This window comes from Bos javanicus, chromosome 6 (assembly GCF_032452875.1).
Source record: "Bos javanicus breed banteng chromosome 6, ARS-OSU_banteng_1.0, whole genome shotgun sequence".
Taxonomy (NCBI): domain Eukaryota; kingdom Metazoa; phylum Chordata; class Mammalia; order Artiodactyla; family Bovidae; genus Bos; species Bos javanicus.
In genome coordinates, this window is record NC_083873.1 from 98,558,312 (window position 1) to 98,576,310 (window position 17,999).

Below are 17,999 nucleotides of genomic sequence, written 5' to 3' on the forward strand. Positions count from 1 at the left end.
ACAATCAACTGTGGAAAATTCTTCAAGAGATGGGAATACCAGACCACCTGACCTGCCTCTTGAGAAACCTGTATGCAGGTCAGGAAGCAACAGTTAGAACTGGACATGGAACAACAGACTGGTTCCAAATAGGAAAAGAGTACATTAAGGCTGTATATCGTCACCCTGCTTATTTAACTTCTGTGCAGAGTACATCATGAGAAATGCTGGGCTGGAAGAGGCATAAGCTGGAATCAAGATTGCCAGGAGAAATATCAATAACCTCAGATATGCAGATGACACCACCCTTATGGCAGAAAGTGAAGAGGAACTAAAGAGCCTGTTGATGAAAGTGAAAGTGGACAGTGAAAAAGTTGGCTTAAAGCTCAACATTCAGAAAACGATCATGGCATCTGGTCCCATCACTTCATGGCAAATAGATGGGGAAACAGTGGAAGCAGTGTCAGACTTTATTTTTTTTTGGGCTCCCAAATCACTGCAGATGGTGATTGCAGCCATGAAATTAAAAGACGCTTACTCCTTGGAAGGGAAGTTATGACCAACCTAGATAGCATATTCAAAAGCAGAGACATTACTTTGCCAACAAAGGTCCGTCTAGTCAAGGCTATAGTTTTTCCAGTGGTCATGTATAGATGTGAAAGTTGGACTGTGAAGAAAGCTGAGCGCTGAAGAATTGATGCTTTTGAACTGTGGTGTTGGAGAAGACTCTTGAGAGTCCCTTGGACTGCAAGGAGATCCAACCAGTCCATTCTAAAGGAGATCAGTCCTGGATGTTCTTTGGAAGGATGGATGTTGAAGCTGAAACTCCAACACTTTGGCCACCTCATGTGAAGAGTTGACTCATTGGAAAAGACTCTGATGCTGACAGGGATTGGGGGCAGGAGGAGAAGGGGACGACAGAGGATGAGATGGTTGGATGGCATCACCGACTCGATGGATGTGAGTCTGAGTGAACTCCAGGAGTTGGTGATGGACAGAGAAGCCTGGCTTGCTGCGATTCATGGGGTGGCAAAGAGTCAGACAGGACTGAGCGACTGAACTGAATAACTAACAATGTCGTGTTTGTTTCAGGTACAGAGCAAAGTGGTTCAATTATACATATATTTGTGTATATATATTCTTTTTCAGATTCTTTTCCATTATAGGTTATTACAAGATATTGAATATTGTTTACTGTAGTATACAGTAGGTTTTTTATCTGTTTTATGTATAGTAGTGTGTATCTGTTAATCCCAAACTCCTAATTCATCCCTCCTTCCACCTTTCCCCTTTGATAACTGTATGTTTGTTTTTCCCCAGGACCTTTTGCCATCAGTTAAATATAAAAATCTCTCCTCTTTGTCCACACTCTAAGGGCTTGCTGCTCAAAGTGTGTCTGTACACCAACAATATCAGCATCACCTGGGAGCTCCTAGAAATGCAGAATCTCAGGCCCCATCCCAGCCCTAGGAAGAATCTTCACTCTCAGGAGCCCCAGGGATTCCTACCCACTTTAAAGTTTGAGGAGCTCTGGACTATATGCTAACCCTTTTCTTCATTCTCCTATACAACTTCCTTTGGCCTCAGGTGTTGACAAGGGGTCATGCATGGACTTGACAGTTTCATCAAAAAGTTTAATATTTTAGGACTGGAAGGGATCTTAGAAATTACATAATAATAAGGGAACCATGGGATTTATCACTCAAACCAGGACATTTTTTGAGAGTGAAAGGAAGTGTTATTAAAAATGTATGGCAGAAGAACAGGTGAAAACAGGATTGTCCTAAACAACCTCATTATTGAGTATTTACTATCAGCTAAAGTTTAATGCTAAAGCTGAAACTCCAGTACTTTGGCCACCTCATGCGAAGAGTTGACTCATTGGAAAAGACTCTGGTGCTGGGAGGGATTGGGGGCAAGAGGAGAAGGGGATGACAGAGGATGAGATGGCTGGATGGCATCACTGACTCGATGGACGTGAGTCTGAGTGAACTCCGGGAGTTGGTGATGGACAGGGAGGCCTGGTGTGCTGCGATTCATGGGGTTGCAAAGAGTTGGACATGACTGAGCTACTGAACTGAACTGAAAGTTTAAATGGATTATCTCAAATCCCAATAACAACCTGCCCAGGTAGGTGTTATTAACCCTGGTTTACAGATATGGTAGGTGTAGTGGGTTGAACTGTAGCCTCCCAGAAGATATGCCCAAATTCTAACCTGTGAACATGAACTCATTTGGAAAAAAAGTTCTTTGCGGATTAAATATAATCAAGTAAAGAATCTCAAGATGAAACTGTTCTGGGGACTTTCCTGGTGGTCCAGTGGCTGACTCTGAGCTCTCAATGCAGGAGGCCTAGGTTCAATAACTGATCACGGAACTAGATCTCACATGCTGCAACTAAAGATCCCACGTGGTGGAACTGAAGATAGAAAATCCAGAGTGCTGCAACTAAGACCCATAGTAGTCAAATAAATAAATAATAAAATATTTTTTAAAAAGAAATCATCCTGCATTAGAGTGAGCCTTAAATCTGGGGTGATGAGTGTCTTTATAAGAGAAGAAAAGGCCATTTGAAGACTGAGGCAGCAGGTATGCTGCCACAAGCCAAGGAACACTAAGTAACCCACGAAGCTGGAAGATGTAAGAACGATTTGCCCCTGGAGCCTTTGGAGGGAGCTTGGCTCTGCAGACACATTGATTTCAGACTTCTGGCCTTTAGAATTGAGAGAATAAATTTATGTTTAGTCACTAGGGGGCTTCCTTGGTGGCTCAGTCAGTAAAGAATCTGCCTGCAGTGCAGGAGACCTAGGTTCAATCCCTAGGTTGTTAAGATCCCCTGAAAAAGGAAATGGCAACCCACTCCAGTATTCTTGCCTGGAGAACCCCATGGACGAAGGAACTAGGTGGGCTACAGTCCATGCGGTGGCAAGAGTTGGACATGACTTAGCGACTAAACTACCACCAAAGTCACTATGTTTGTGGTAATTTGTTATGGCAGCCCTAAGACAGTGAAGGGAGTCTTAAGCGTAGCACAGGAGGGAGTATCCTTCCTAGGTTTAAATGATAGAGCCTTAGGGTGGGCAAGGAAAGGAGTGAAGTGAGAAGGCTGAAGAAAGCATGGAGACCCCCTGCTATGTCTTGTCTCCCCTCTCCCTCCCCCATCACTGCAAAAGTGAGTCTATCTTGGTTCCTGTGTTTCAGGCAAGAAAAAGATGATCTTTTAACTCTCTCATTGAAGCCCCCTTCAATGTCTACACAGACCTTTGTTGTTACTAAATGATTTCAAACTCATCATCACATTTGACCCTAAAAAGAATCCATTTTACTGATGAGAAAACTGAAGCACAGAAAACTAAATGAATTGTTCAAATTTATGTGCTGGAGTCAAAACCCTTCAAATTCTACTTTATTGCTGAGGCAGGAGATAGATGAGCCCCAGGCTGAACAGTTTCTGTCCTTTGGATAGAAACTCTGTAATAGCAGAAATTCTATAAAAACAGAACGATGGAGGAAGCTGGGCCTTGTCCAGATGAAACATGAAGACCACATATTCCTTATTCTGCAAGTCGAAGAGACCTCCCAGATCACACATGCGCAGAAAGGCTCCTTGGTGGTCAAAAAGGGAGAGAGCGTCACCTCATAGTAAGTGATAATCAACTACCCAATGAGCCTCTTCACTAGACTCCATTTTTGCTAAGAAATGAGCCTGCACACATGGGAGGGTCCTGAGATATACCAAATACAGACTCAGAACCAGGCAAATCAAAATGATTGGCCCGAGGAAACCGGGAAGAAATGCCCCATAAAAGTAATTAAAACTGCCAGGAGGGTGCAACTGAGTGACTCTCTGAGCCCGCTTGTGTGTTCATCCACATTACTCTTTTCCTCCTAACAAACACTTTACTTGTTTCATCACTTGCCTTCTTTGTGGGAATTATTTTCTGCAAAGCTGAGAAGCCAGGGTGTTGTCACTGAGGACGGCCTCCATCTCTGGCAGGGAACCGAAGCCCCTTTTCAAGCTGCTGCAGGCAGAGGTCACTCGAGATCATAGCCATTTAACCATTCTGTTGTGGGACAATACTTGTTCCGTGAAAAAACAAACAAAAGCCCCCAAAAACAAAAGAAGCAAACCCAGTTCATGAAATTTGGTCATGAGCAACAGATACCATTGCAGATTGTGGGCGCTCAGCTTTTGGGTCTCAATGGGTAGAAAAAGTCCGTCCTTAAACAAAGCTGCCTGCACTGGGACTTGTTGGGTAAACTTCGGTATAATCGCTCAGGGTTCCTTAGTCATCTTCCTTTGAGGAAATAAAAGAAGCGTTTAAGAGTTTTGCTTGAATGTGTAGTGTTGAGCCAAAATAATCTTTGAGGATTTGGATTATGTGTTTTAAATATGTGTTTGTTTCCATCAAGGACTTTGTAAGGATTTTGGCAATTGTTTTTCTTGTTTTCATAAAATGGCAGACCAAACAGAGGTTTAATGTTGAGAGGCCAAGCGCGTGAAACTTCTTTATTCGTAACTTGAATTTTAGGACCGAGTTACATTTCTTTGCCCCTTCTTAGTGGGGGCGGGGGAGGGGGGGTTGTGATACCCACCGGGAGAGAGGTGCAAAGGCCGAATATTTACATTCCTCGCCGGGGGATTCTCCTTCCTTCCGCTCCTAGTTTCCGCTACACCTTAGGCCCCGGCAGCCTCCTTGGCAGTATTTTCGATCAGCCCTCTGAATTCAGTTTTTCTTGCCCTCCCCGCTTTTCCAGCTTGAAATAACACCCGAAAGAGACTGCTGTGAGATTTTTGGTCTCATTCAGTGACGACCTGGAAATCCCGGGGAGCCTGATTTTCTCATCTACTACACGGTCTCAACATCCCTTCTCCGGCTATATTCTTAAAAACAGATCAGGTTTCTAAAAGGCGTGAACCGCAGTGAAGTCAATACCCCTCCAAGGTTGTTCGAAGGAGGGCCAGCCAGACGGCGGTGCGGGAACTGAATTCCCCGGCAGCGCGCGTCCGCGGGGTGAAGCCAGCGCCGGCCTGGCGTTTTTCTGTGGTTTCTGTGCCTTAAGTGGGGGGGTGAAAGGAGAGGGGAGCTGTGGTCGGAATTTTGCCCCAGGAAGGGAGCTACCCTGGGCGGAAGGATTTCTGTGCCAGGGACGCGGCGGCTGAGCCAGGTGAGAGGTCGGAAAAAGCTTTCCCCTCCAGGGATGAGCTAGGTGTCTCCCTAGCGGCTCAGCAGAGGAGGGAGGGGATGGGGGGCGGGGGGAGAAGGAGGTGTGGGAGACCGGGAAGCCGAGGAACCGAGGCGTTTCTCTCCCCTGCGGTTCCCTGCCTTCAAAGCCCGGCCGAGAGGTCGTTTTATACCCAAATAGGACCTTCTCTAGCGTCCCGGACCTATCGGTAGTCCATTCTGGGCATGAGAAAAGGCTAACGTTTTGCAGATGAAAATTCTGCCCCCAAAGGGACCTCCGCTGAGAGTGCTGGGAGGCGGGGCGGCGAAGGCGGGAGGCCGCCGGGGGAGGCTGCGGTGCTTTCCGCGTGGATCCCGCCTGGAGGCTCCCCGTTGGGTGGCGGAGGAGGTGGGGCCAGGGCAGGGCGCAGAAATAGGGACTCCCGGCGTCCGCGCGCAGCCCGCCGCCGGTGCAGTCCTCGGCCGGGCGCCAGGTCCGCGGCGGTGCGGTGCCGTGCGCCTCGGGATCCTCGCCCGGGAGGGCCTCCGTGAGTCACCGCTTGAGTTGTCGCAATCGCCACCCAGCGGAAATCGGACCCGGGGTGGAGCCGGTTCCCCGCCGCGCTCGCGTGTCTCCGCGCTCGCTCCCAGGTCTGCGCTCCAGGCGACGGCTTCGGTGGGGGGCCTGGGCCTCTGGCGCAGAGGGAGTTAATCGGCCGCGGCGAGGAGGAGCCCGAAGAGAAAGGAAGGAAATTGCTGTCCTTCTGAAAGTTTTTTTTTTTTTTTCCTTCCTCTCTTCTTTTTCCCCCGCAGAGGTGAGTGCCGGGAGGCGGCGGCGTTGACTCCTGGGAGCCGGGCTCCGCGCTGCTGCTCCCGGAGTTGCCTTCGGACTACCTGGAGACAGGGACGGCCATCGCACTCGGACCTCCTCCGTGGACCCCGTCGGGGTGCTCCGAGCCATGGATGGCGCGGAGCTGGCCGGGCAGATCCTTTACACCTGGCTGACCCTGGTGCTTGGCCTCATTCTCCTGCCTTCGGCCTTTGGGGTGTCTTTGGGCATCTCTGAGATCTACATGAAGATCCTGGTGAAAACTTTAGAGGTGAGTCCGTGGAGGGATGCTGCTCCCCCTCCTCGGAGGGCTTTGGAGGGGGGAAACCCGGGGCGATGGGGAACAAGGTTAGAGCTGAGAGCCGAGGAGACGCCAGGAGACCAGGAGAAAGGTCAGTGGTCTGGAAGGAGGTGCGTTTTAGTTTATCCTCGGCCGTATCCCGGCTTCTCCCGCAGAGTTGGAGGGATCCTGAGACCACTGGACCACCTGGTTGCTGTGGTTGGAGGTAGAAAGACCCCACTCCCTGTTATTATGATGATGCTTTTTACTCATCTCAATAACAACGCGACCGCCTTTTCTATCACCGGTATTTCTTTCTGTTCTTTAAGCGAGGCAGCCGCCACCTCATTCTCCTTAGTTTTTATAACCTCAGGTTTCAGAGGTCCTTCTGTGGACTAAGGTTTCCCGTCCAGAAAGGCATCAAGTTTATGCCCAAGATAAGAATGGATGGTAGAAAGAAATCTGATTATATTTTAGGAGTCATGGAAATTTAATCTAACCAATGGCACTTGACACGTCATTGAAAATCTGTGTTTTTTTTTTTTTACTTCAGCTCTCCCTATCTTCCTGTTTCCAAGTTTTGCAAAGAAAGGTGTTAGATGGGAGAGGCCCTAATGGAACAACTGTAACTTGCCCTTCATATAGGGTTTTATTAAGTCACTGAGGGTTCCCTGTGGACTCTCATCAGATGTAGGGAGAGCAAATGTTATCCCCCCTTTACAGATAAGGACACTGAAACTCTGAGAAGTTCAGTGGTTTGCTTGAATCAAGCAGTGAAGACAGGAGTCTAACTGAAGTGAGGGCCTGTAGCCTAAAGGTTAATAGTGCAGACTCTGGTTACAGATTTGCTTTGACTTGGTACCAAAATCCCAGCTCTGCTTCTCAACAGCGGACTCACCTACTTCTTATGCTTCATGTTCCTTATCTATAAAATAGTAGTAATAATAAGAACTACTTCCATAGGGTTGTCAAGTGAGTTGAGTGAGTTAAAATATGTCAAGCACTTCAGATTGGTATCTGGACATGTTAGATGCTTTGTAATGTTTGCTGCTATTAAAAGAATAATATTATTGGGACTTGCCTGGTGGTCCAGTGATTAAGACTACACACTTCCACTGCAGGAGACACAGGTTCTATCCTTGAGGATCTTACATGCCTTGTTTCTCTAGCTGCTACAGAAGCTTCTAATGTGCCTACGTGCCTCCTCAGTGGTGTCCAACTCTTTGTGATCCCATGGACTGTAGCCTGCCAGGCTCCTCTGTCCGTGTGGTTTCCCAGGCAAGAATACTGAGTGGGTTGCCATTTCTTCCTCCAGGGGATCTTCCCGACCTAGGGATCAAACCCAAGTCTTCTGTGTCTCCTGCATTGGCAGGTGGATTCTTTACAGTACCTTCTTACACGGGTTCTCATTTTTCTGCCCTTATTCTCTGCCTGGGGCTTGGCTTTATTTGCTCTTCTCCGTCAGCCAGGAGAGTGGCTTTCAGATACCCATCTCTAATCTTTTATCTCCTACCTGGAGATTACCTGTTGATCACCCACCAGCTGCTGCTAAGTCGCTTCAGTTGTGTCGATCTCTATGCTGTCCCTCGGATTCTCCAGGCGAGAACACTGGAGGGGGTTGCCATTTCCTTCTCCAACGCATGAAAGTGAAAAGTGAAAGTGAAGTCGCTCAATCGTGTCCAACTCTTAGCGACCCCATGGACTGCAGCCCATCAGGCTCCTCGGTCCATGGGATTGTCCAGGCAAGAGTACTAGAGTGGGGTGCCATTGCCTTCTCCACACCCACCAGCTAATCTCCTGCAAATCTTTTCTACCTACTCATGTTTTATCTCACATTTTTGTTGTACTTTATGGTTGATTTTCTGTCTAGTCTTTAAAAGTTATATTTGACTGTTCATCAGCCCTCATGTTTTAAAAGTTCTGTTGTTTCTACTTGGGAGATATTTCAGTCTCGAACCTTCCTTCTTGACATCACACTTTGGACATGGTCACAAATGAATGGTCACAAATAAATTTTTAGAAGTGTGAATTTCATGTGGTCACAAATAAATTTTTAGAGATGTGAATTTCCTAGCTGCCTCTTGCCTTAGATCATCTGCCTGTAGCAGATGATTATTTTCAGCTGGTGTTCACTCTTAGAACTCTGAAATGACTGAACTGTTCTCCCACATAGTAATATCTTTTGGAATTGATACTCCAAGTGAGAATATAGTAAATTGCACACTCTATCTTCCAGGTGCTGACTCTTGAATGCTTGCGTAAGTCAGCTACAGCTAAAGAGACGTCAAGGAGACTGGCCTGCTAGTCCCTGTAGCGTGTGTGAGTGCTTGCGTGCTCAGTAGTATCTGAGTCTTTGTGACCTCATAGACTGTAGCCTGCCAGACTCCTCTGTCCATGGGATTTTTCAAGCAAGAATACTGGAGTGGGTTGCTATTTCTTCCTCCAGGGGATCTTCCCAACCCAGGGATTGAACATGATTCTTGGATTCTTTATCCCACCGAGTCACCGGGGAAGCCCTCTAGTTGCTGTTAGCTTGGCAAATAACTTCTACACTTTGAAGAGATATCTCCAGTCCAGGATCTGACTTTCAGTGTGGCAAGGCCTCAAGTTTTAATTTTTGTCCATCTAGATTTCAAGAGATTTTTAGAGATGTACTCCTTGTTAGTAAAGCTCTCAGGAATGCTAGTTTTCTTTTTCTGTATTTGCGCTGGGTCTTTCTTGCAGCTGCTGGATCTTTGTTGCTATAGGTGGGCTCTTCTTCAGTTGCAGCATGAAAGTGAAAGAAAGTGAAGTTGCTCAGTCATGTGGGACTCTTTGCGACCCCATGGACTGTAGCCTACCAGGCTTCTCAGTCCATGGGGTTTTCCAGGCAAGAATACTGGAGTGGGTTGACATTTCTTTTTTCAGGGGATCTTCCCAACCCAGGGATCGAACCCAGGTCTCCTGCATTGTAGGCAGACGCTTTACCGTCTGAGCTACCAGGGAAGCCCTTCAGTTGCAGCATATGTTTCTCTTATTGTAGAGTATGGGCCCTAGTGTGTGCCAGTTCAGTAGTTGCGGTGCACAGGCTTAGAATTAGTTTAATTTTAAATTAATTGAGAATTAGTTAAGTTCTCAATTAATTTAGAGTTAATTAAATTCTTAGTTCCCCGACCAGGGATCAAACCTGAAGCCCCTGCATTGGATGGTAAATTTTAACCACCAGACCACCAGGGGAGTCCCACCAGATTTCTAATTTTAGTGGAAGATAAACCAACTAGCTTGGAAACCAGGTAGATGGCAGCATAAGGAACCATCGTCTTTGCTAAGACCAGAGTTTATTAGGTCAGACAGATGCTTGGCATATATGTAGTTAGAATGGGGATTCATTTTGTGAGCCACCTCTGATTTGGTGGTAGCTGCCTGGGTTTCCTGTGTTTGGGAACAGCTGGGCGCCTCAGGGAAGAGCTATGATCCAGTAGTGAGGTCTGCTTTGGGCACAGGAGAGGGAGATGGTAACCCAGGGCTTTGTATCCTCCAACCAGAACAGCAATGTTGGAAATTGACAGTGTTGCTCAGTTGTGTCTAGCTTTTTGCGATCCCATGGACTGTAGCCTGCTAGGTTCCTCAATCCATGGAATTCTCCAGGCAAGAACACGGGAGTGGATAGCTATTCCCTTCTCCAGGGAATCTTCCTGACCCAGGTTTTGAACCTGGGTCTCCTACATTACAGGTAGATCCTTTACTGTCTGAGCCATCAGGGAAGCCCAGGACTGTATTTGGTATTTGAAAGACATTTGTTAGGCAGAGGTTGGTAGACTGGATTGTTTTTCTGCCAACTATGGGAATCATTCCCTTAAAGATTGTGCTGGTTGTTTAATATTAAAACATTTTCATATTTGGACAAATACCCTACTCTTTGTTAAAGTCCATTCAAGGTCCAGACCTTCTGTTACTCATTATTCCTTAGTATATTCTCAACTGACTCGGTGGTTTCTTTCTTTTACTTTCCAGCCCCAAGAATATATGGCTTCCCAGGTGGCCCTGTGGTAAAGAATCTGTCTGCCAATGCAGGAGACTTGAGAAGCTTGGGTTCAATTCCTCTGTTAGGAAGGTCCCCTGGAGTAGAAAATGGCAACCCACTCCAGTATTCTTGCCTGGAATATTCCATGGAGAGAGGAGACTGGCTGGCTATGTATGTAGTTCTTGGGGTCCCAAAGAGTTGAACATAGCAACTGAGCACACACACAGCCCCAAGAATATTACTTGGACTCTTTAAAAATATATATTTATTTAATTTAATTAATTAAAAAATATTTATTTGGCTGCGAGGGGTCTTAGCTGTGGCATGTGAGATCTTTGGTTTTTGTTGCAGCATGTGGGATCTTTTATTAATAGTTGCAGGTGAAGTCTTAGTTGCTGCATGTGGGATGTAGTTCCCCAACCAGGGATTGAACCTGGGCCCCCTGCATTGGGAGCTTGGGGTCTTAGCCACTGGATCACCAGGGAAATCCCTCTTTGGACTCTTTAATTAGAATTGGATATTTTTCAGGTTTCCTTGGTTACAGTTTACATACCATTTTAAAAGGCTGTTTAGTTTTATACATGTGTGTTTACTTTGATAAGTTTTCTTGACAATGGGTAGCTTTTTTGTGACCATAAACTCAAAAAAATTCTGAAAGTTGCAGTATGAGGGGATAATCTTCAGAATAGCTGACTATGAAAACGACTAGTTGTCAAATAACTCAGCCAGCTGAGGACTCTTCTTAGCTCTCCAGTTCAGGTAATAACTATTTATTAAGTACCTGCTGATTGCTGCCTTCTGCATTGCTGAATATCTTTATGTGTATTCATAAGTCCTTGATATGGCAAGCTACTTGAAAAACAGGGCTTGGATTTTTATCATAGAGTAAGTGAGTGAGTCTCTAAACCAGTGATTTTCTTCACTTCTGTTTCTTTTTTTTTGGTAGTTTTTTATTTATTTATATATTTGGCTGTGCCAGGGCTTAGTTGTGGCATGCAAACGCCCAGGCCCCCTCTATTGGGAGCACAGAGTCAGCCATTGGACCACCAGAGAAGTCCCTCTAAACCAGTGATTTTCTAGGGGTTTATAGTCATTTTTAGGAAGTAGATGTGTCAATATTATGACTTTATATTGGAGAAAGTTGTTTTAGGAGTGCAAACTATGCAAAGTAAAACTTCTGACTGAGGGAATGCATAGTCCATTAATACACCCTGCCTGGTAGGGTGTATTAATATATATTTAGATCTCTGGAAGAGAATATGAGTTTTTTATGTTCATCAGACAGGAGCATGGATTAAAGGTTGAATTATGCTGTTCTCAACTAGGAAGGGTTAATGATGCTTGTTATTCATTGGTCTAAGGACTGTTATTCATTGGCCTAAAGTTCACAATTAGAGGGAAATAAAGAATGGAAAGAATATAGGATTAATGGAGAAAAAGATATGGGGGACTGATACATAAATTGCTGAATCTAACCAGATATTGAAAGCAATAGATAGATAAAAGTAAATATTAATGGACTTAATTTTCCCCTCAACTTTTGAAGAATAATTTGGACACATGAACAGCTGCCTCCAAATTTCTGGCTTTGTAACCTTGGGCAGGTCATTCAGCATCTCCACCTTAGTTTCTTCCTGTGTATTTAGGAATGTAGCTCACAGAGTTATTGTGCAGATTGAATGAGGAGAAGTGAATGAAAGCCATTAATATACACTAGGTGCTCAAATCTTAGTGGAGTTTGGATTGGAACACTCTTTGGTTGTATGTGTGTGTGTGTGTTTGCTCCTATGTAGCCAAGAATTAATCTACCTTCAGATCTGATGGGTCAGCACACACATATTCAGAGCAGACTACTCCTGACTTGTATTTTAGTTACTATTCTTTCCCTTACCGTCTCCTCCATTCACTGGTTATTTTTCTGTCTTTTAAAAAAGGCAGGTCAATAATTTTCAGATGGTTAACACTTCTGTTGTTATAACACTCAGGCATTACCCCTGGTGTTGGAAATACAGTAAATCTTCTAGAAGGCCATGACTGTTTATGACAGAGTGTGCTTAGTCACTCAGTTGTGTCTGACTTTTTGTGACCCCACGGACTGTAGCTCGCCAGGCTCCTCGGTCCATAGGATTTTCCAAGCAAGAATAGTGGAGTGGGTTGCCATGCCCTCCTCCAGGGGATCTTTCCTACCCAGGGATCCAATCGCGGCTCCTGTGTCTCTTGCATTGCAGGTGGATTCTTTACCTGCTGAGCCATTAAGTCATAATAAAAGAAAACTACCAAAGCAATGTGCTTCTTAGTTAACTTCATTCCACAACACCTCTTTGGGATAGGGTGTGTTATTCCCACTGATAGACTGAGGAAAGAAGGTTCAGAGAGGTGAGTTGACTGGACAGTGGCATACAGCTGTCAGTGGTAGAATCAGAATTTAACTTGAATCTAGAGCCTAAGTTCTTATTCTGCCAAGAGACCGTTTTATTTTGCTACAATTGATGGCCAGCCATTGAGTAGGCCTAACCTTTTGTAAGTGAAGCTGCTCAGTCGGGTCCAACTCTTTGCGATCCCATGGACTGTAGCCTACCAAGTTTCTCCATCCATGGGATTTTCCAGGCAAGAGTACTGGAGTTCGTTGCTATTTGCTTCTCCAGGGGATCTTCCCAGCCCAGGGACTGAACCCAGGTCTCTTGCATTGCAGGCAGACACTTTACCCTCTGAGCTACAATTTTCTACATTTTTCCTTTTTCCTTTCCCTCTCCTTAGTTAATTCTTATGTGTCTTTTTAGCATGGAAACCGGAAGTTGAATTGTCTAGCTGACAGTGTCACATTTTTGCAAACTTTTGGCCCAAGTTAGAAAAATTAGGCTTACCCATTTCTTTACTGTGAATTGTGGACAGCTACTTATTTTCTTTCAAGAGGATTTTGAAATTAAGTGAAATGACAACCTGATGGAAAGTTGTCAGGACTTCCCTGGTGGTCCAGTGGCTAAGACTGCTTGCTCCCAATGCAGGGGGCTAGGTTTGACCCCTGGTCAGAGGACTAGATTCCATGTGCCACAACTAAGACCAGACACCGCTAAATAAATAATAATCATTAAAAGCAAAAGCAAAAAACGTGCTCGTCTTGAACACAGGAACTGTGTTTTGGAGGACAGACTTTGGAGCTAGCATTTCAGGAGAGGGGCTTTGTTCTAAACCTCGGGTGATGACAGAACATGGAGTTCTTTGGAGCACATCATGCTGTTGCAGCAAAGTACCCATATTAGTTTGTTGCCATAGCAGAATCCCATAAACTCGGTAGCTTAAACCGTGGAAATTTATTCCCTCACAGTTCTGGAAGCTAGAAGCCCAAGATCAAGGTGTCAGCAGGTTTGATTTCTTCTGAGGCCTCTCCTTGGCTTGTAGATGGTGCCGTCCTGTAGGCAGTGGCCTGGAAGGTCTGTCTTGTGTATACGCGTCCCTAGTTCTTCCTGTTCGTATGAGGATACCAGTCATACTGGATTAGGACTTCACCCTAAGGGCTTCTGTTTAACTTAGTCACCTCTTTAAAGACTCAGTTTTCAAATACAGCCACGTTCTGAGGTACTGGGGGTTAGGGCTTTAACACATGAATTTGTACAGTTCAGCTCATAACAGCCATTCGATACCAATATTTTCCATCCTGTCAGCATGAACTGATTGTCCTAGTCTAAAGGTAATTCCCACTTATATAATACTCAAAAGCGCATGCCCACATTAAAAAAAAAGAGCTCCAAGATAAGGATGAATGTTTATTTACAAAATTTTATCTTAATCATATCTTTAGTCTACTTAACAACCAATGATAGGTACCAAGACTGTAAAGTGAAAAACTCTTCCCCAGTGGCTCAGTGGTAAAGAATCTGCCTGTAGTGCAGGAGACGTTGGAGACGTGGGTTCAATCTCCTGGTTGGGAAGAACCCTGGAGGAGGGCATGGCAACCTACTCTAGGATTCTTGCCTGGGAAGTCCCATGGACAGAGGAGCTTGACGGGCTACGGTCTATGAGTTCACAAAGCACTGGACATTGTGTGTGGTCACAAAGCACACACACACACACACACGCAGAAATGAACCTTCACCTCTACTGAGACAAGGTGGGAGGCATGAAAGTCCAGAATTTGAGAATTCCTGCCTGGGATCAGCAAGGGGGAGAAAAGGACGAAACCAAATTAAGACTCTGAGCCTGTTATCATTTGTGACTGGCCACTTGAAGCCGGGAAGATTAGGCACCTATTTATAGGCTGTTTTCTAGGCACAAATGGCATGTTCCTGCTTTGCTATTTGGGGTGTGGTGCAGGGGTCCTGATCCAGTCAGGTTATGCCCTACTTCTTGACCTTCATGTACATGTTTTAAGTTATTTATTCTCTAGCACTTATTTTCTTATTTATTAAACAAAACAAAACAAAAAATCCTTTTATCTTTCTGCTTAATCCCTTCAGGCCCTGCAATAACTGAAGTGTGTTTTTTCATTTGTTTGTATTTTGGAAGGGGATTGTGCTGGGTCTTTGTTGAGGTGCACAGGCTTCTCTTGTTGCCGGTGGGCTCAGCAGTTGCAGTGCTGGAGCTCTCTAGTTATAGCGCGTAGGCGTAGTTACCCGGCAGCATGTGGGATCTTAGTTCCCCAACCAGGGGTTGAACTCGAGTCTCCTGCACTGGAAGGCGAACTCTTAACCACTGGATGACCAGGAAAGTCCCAATAACTGAGGTTTTTGCCTTGACATGCTTAATAAATCCTGTCTTTTTGCCCCTTCAAAGGTGCTGAACTCTTAATTATAATTATTACAGTGACCTTTACTTCTTCTTTTGCTCTTCTCCTACCTCCCCAAGTCAGTTTAGGCACTGTTAGCTTCTAGAATTGTAATCATCTAGATGATATTTTAATTGATCCGTTCTCAGCTGAAGATGGTAGCCACTGGGTTTTCTGGAGTGCTGTCAAAAGAGTTTACTTGCTGCTCTTGAACTGTGATGTTAATGGTAGGTGATTTGCTGCTGCTGCTGCTAAGTCACTTCAGTCGTGTCCAACTCTGTGCGACCCCATAGACGGCAGCCCACCAGGCTCCCCCGTCCCTGGGATTCTCCAGGCAAGAACACTGGAGTGGGTTGCCATTTCCTTCTCCAATGCATGAAAGTGGAAAGTGAAAGTGAAGTCACTCAGTCGTGTCCGACTCTTAGCGGCCTCATGGACTGCAGCCCACCAGGCTCCTCTGTCCATGGGATTGTCCAGGCAAGAGTACTAGAGTAGGGTGCCATTGCCTTCTCCAGATGATTTGGGAAATATATAAAAAAAGTATAAAGAAGAAAAGAGCAAATCACACCTTGCTATATTTCTGGGAGTTAATTTTTTCTGTTCTTAAATTCTCTCAAAACTGGTTCCTCTTAATCATAATATTTTCTTTATCTTAGTAGGTAAGTGACCTCATGCGCAGATTTTTTTTTTACTTTGTTTCTTTGTTTTAAAAATTTTTTATTGGTGTATAGTTGCTTTACAATGTTGTGTTAGTTTCAAATGTATAGCATAGTGAATCAGTTATACATATATATATCTTTTCTTTTTCACTTTTTTTAGATTCTTTTCCCAAAATAGGCCATTTATAGAGTATTGAGTAGAGTTCCCTGTGCTATACAGTAGGTCCTTGTTAGTTATTTGTTTTATGTATAGCAGTGTGTATATGTCAACACCAGTCTCCTTAGTGATTTCATGGATTCCTTTCCAGCTTTCCAAGTCTCACAATAGTCCTTCTGCAAGCTTCTGTCTGATATAGGCAGTTAGGCATCTTTGAGAATGTCTCATCCTTGATTGCCTAATTTGTTATGAAAATAATATTCTTTGTGTCCTGTGTTTATGTCTTTACATGTATTAATCTCATTTAATCCTCAAGGCAACCTTATGGGATAGGAACTATTATCCTCATTTAACAGATGAGGAAATTGAGGCTGAGAGGAATTAAGTAATTTTATACCCAGAGTTGATGTTATAGTCTGTGCTCTTGTCCTTCATACTTTCTGACCTTTTCAAGGAGTAATTTATTGGATACCAGGTGTGTGTGAGAGTTTTAATAAGGTAAACATGATATTTTCCTCATTTTTATTTGGGAATTATTGGTAACTAATATAAGAGTATACCTGGGACTTGGAATCCTATTATATCAGAAATTCAGTGGGGTGTCTCTTCAATTCAGATAGCATGAGGGCTTAATGATTAATTTCATGTTATTTAAGCATGGTTTAAATATGTTGTGTCCTGTCTATGGCACATTTTAAATTCATAACTTCTTGTTTTTTGAACAGTGGGCCACATTACGAATTGAAACAGGAGTTGCAAAGCAATCAGTCCTTAAAAACTCAGCTTCTGTCGGTAAGTCTCCCTTTTCATTATGACGGTTAAAATATCCAAATTGGGTAGATATGTGTCTACCCAACTTGAACTTGAAATATACCCAAAACAGTGCATTTTATGGGCCTTGGATTGTTCATAATTCTGTCCTTTTTGCAAAATAGCAGCCTTCTGAGTTCTGGATGACTTTTCACTGTAGTCATACCATGCTGGTTCATCTATGTGTTCTTACAGGGTATTTCTAAAGGTATGCATTTAAAAGTGGTTGCCCATGGTATTTAAATGGTCTTAAGAAAAAAAGAAGGGGGCTAATTGGACCACCTAGGGTTAAGTTAAACCTATGTTGAGATTTCATTATCACCTTATTCTAACTTTGGTTCTTAAAGTATGTTCCTTAAAATATTATTTCCTGCTAAAAACCAATTAGTAATTAATGAAAAAAAAAACCTCCCTTGTGATATAAGCTTGGGAGTCACCACATGCTACTAATAATGTCTAGTAATAAAGACTCAGAAAATTCGGTAGTAAAGACACTCCCTTAGTTTTTGTTAGAAGTGAGTTACCAAATCAACCGAGCTGACTAGTCCCTGCTTCTGTTTGTGTGTTTTTCCTTTGTCCCAAAAACCCCTTTCATGTGAGTTAAGAACTTTAAGAATTTTTTAAGACACAGGGTTCATAGGGGAGTAGAATTCTGTGGAAGCGATGGCAGTGAAATTAGGAAGAAATAAACCCTTGATTTAATTAAAAGAATTAGGCTGTATGTGTTTTCCAAAAATAATGTATAGAAACAATATTGTGCCCATCTGATTTAGGGTTCAACATGGTCAAAATGTCAAACACTTCACTAGATGGGATGGAATTGGTCTTCAATTCCACGGAATTTGTCTTCTGAAGGCTTGTCTAAGGAATTGTAGATGGAATTACACTAGATGGAATTTGTCTTCTGAAGGCTTGTCTAAGGAATTGTAGAAATTATAGTACATTTTGGAAATAAAGAATTTGAAGGAACGTATCTGTGCATTTTTGTATAATTAGATTGCTGTGTTCTAATGATTGAAGCAACTAGTGAGCTTTTCGTTGTCTATGTAAACACCAAAGGATTAGCGCTGATAACGTTTTTACCAAGATTGGGTATTTCCGGCTATACTTGATCTTCTTTTTATTGCCGGATACCCTCTCTGATAGCGACTAAACGGCACTAAACGACCTAGTAACTTTTTTTTCTGGGTTCTCTTTAAATGTGCGTCCTGTGATTTAAGGAGAGAAGAAACTTTATTGCTGATTTTTTGTTGTACTCGATGAGACTTTGGGCTGTTGTTGACCTTGGATGAAATTCTCTGGGACCCTATAGATTGGCGTGGCGGCGGCCTATGTCTTGGGCCATGAATTTAAAA

General features: G+C 44.0%; 1 protein-coding gene across 4 annotated transcripts in view; it reads left to right on the plus strand.

The window, feature by feature from the left end:
- The first annotated feature begins 4,558 nt into the window (after window positions 1–4,558).
- GPAT3 (glycerol-3-phosphate acyltransferase 3) overlaps window positions 4,559–17,999 on the plus strand; it is an 80,111-nt gene continuing 66,670 nt past the window's right edge. The window contains exons 1-3 of one of the 4 annotated variants that reach the window (XM_061420679.1): window positions 4,559–5,148; window positions 5,958–6,244; window positions 16,560–16,626. In XM_061420679.1, coding sequence (XP_061276663.1) covers window positions 6,104–6,244; window positions 16,560–16,626 — 208 coding nt within the window. In that variant the 5' untranslated portion in view covers window positions 4,559–5,148; window positions 5,958–6,103. Of the gene's footprint in view, window positions 5,149–5,614; window positions 6,245–16,559; window positions 16,627–17,999 lie in introns of those variants that run through there. The other 3 variants (XM_061420680.1, XM_061420678.1, XM_061420683.1) reach the window with 3 other exon arrangements.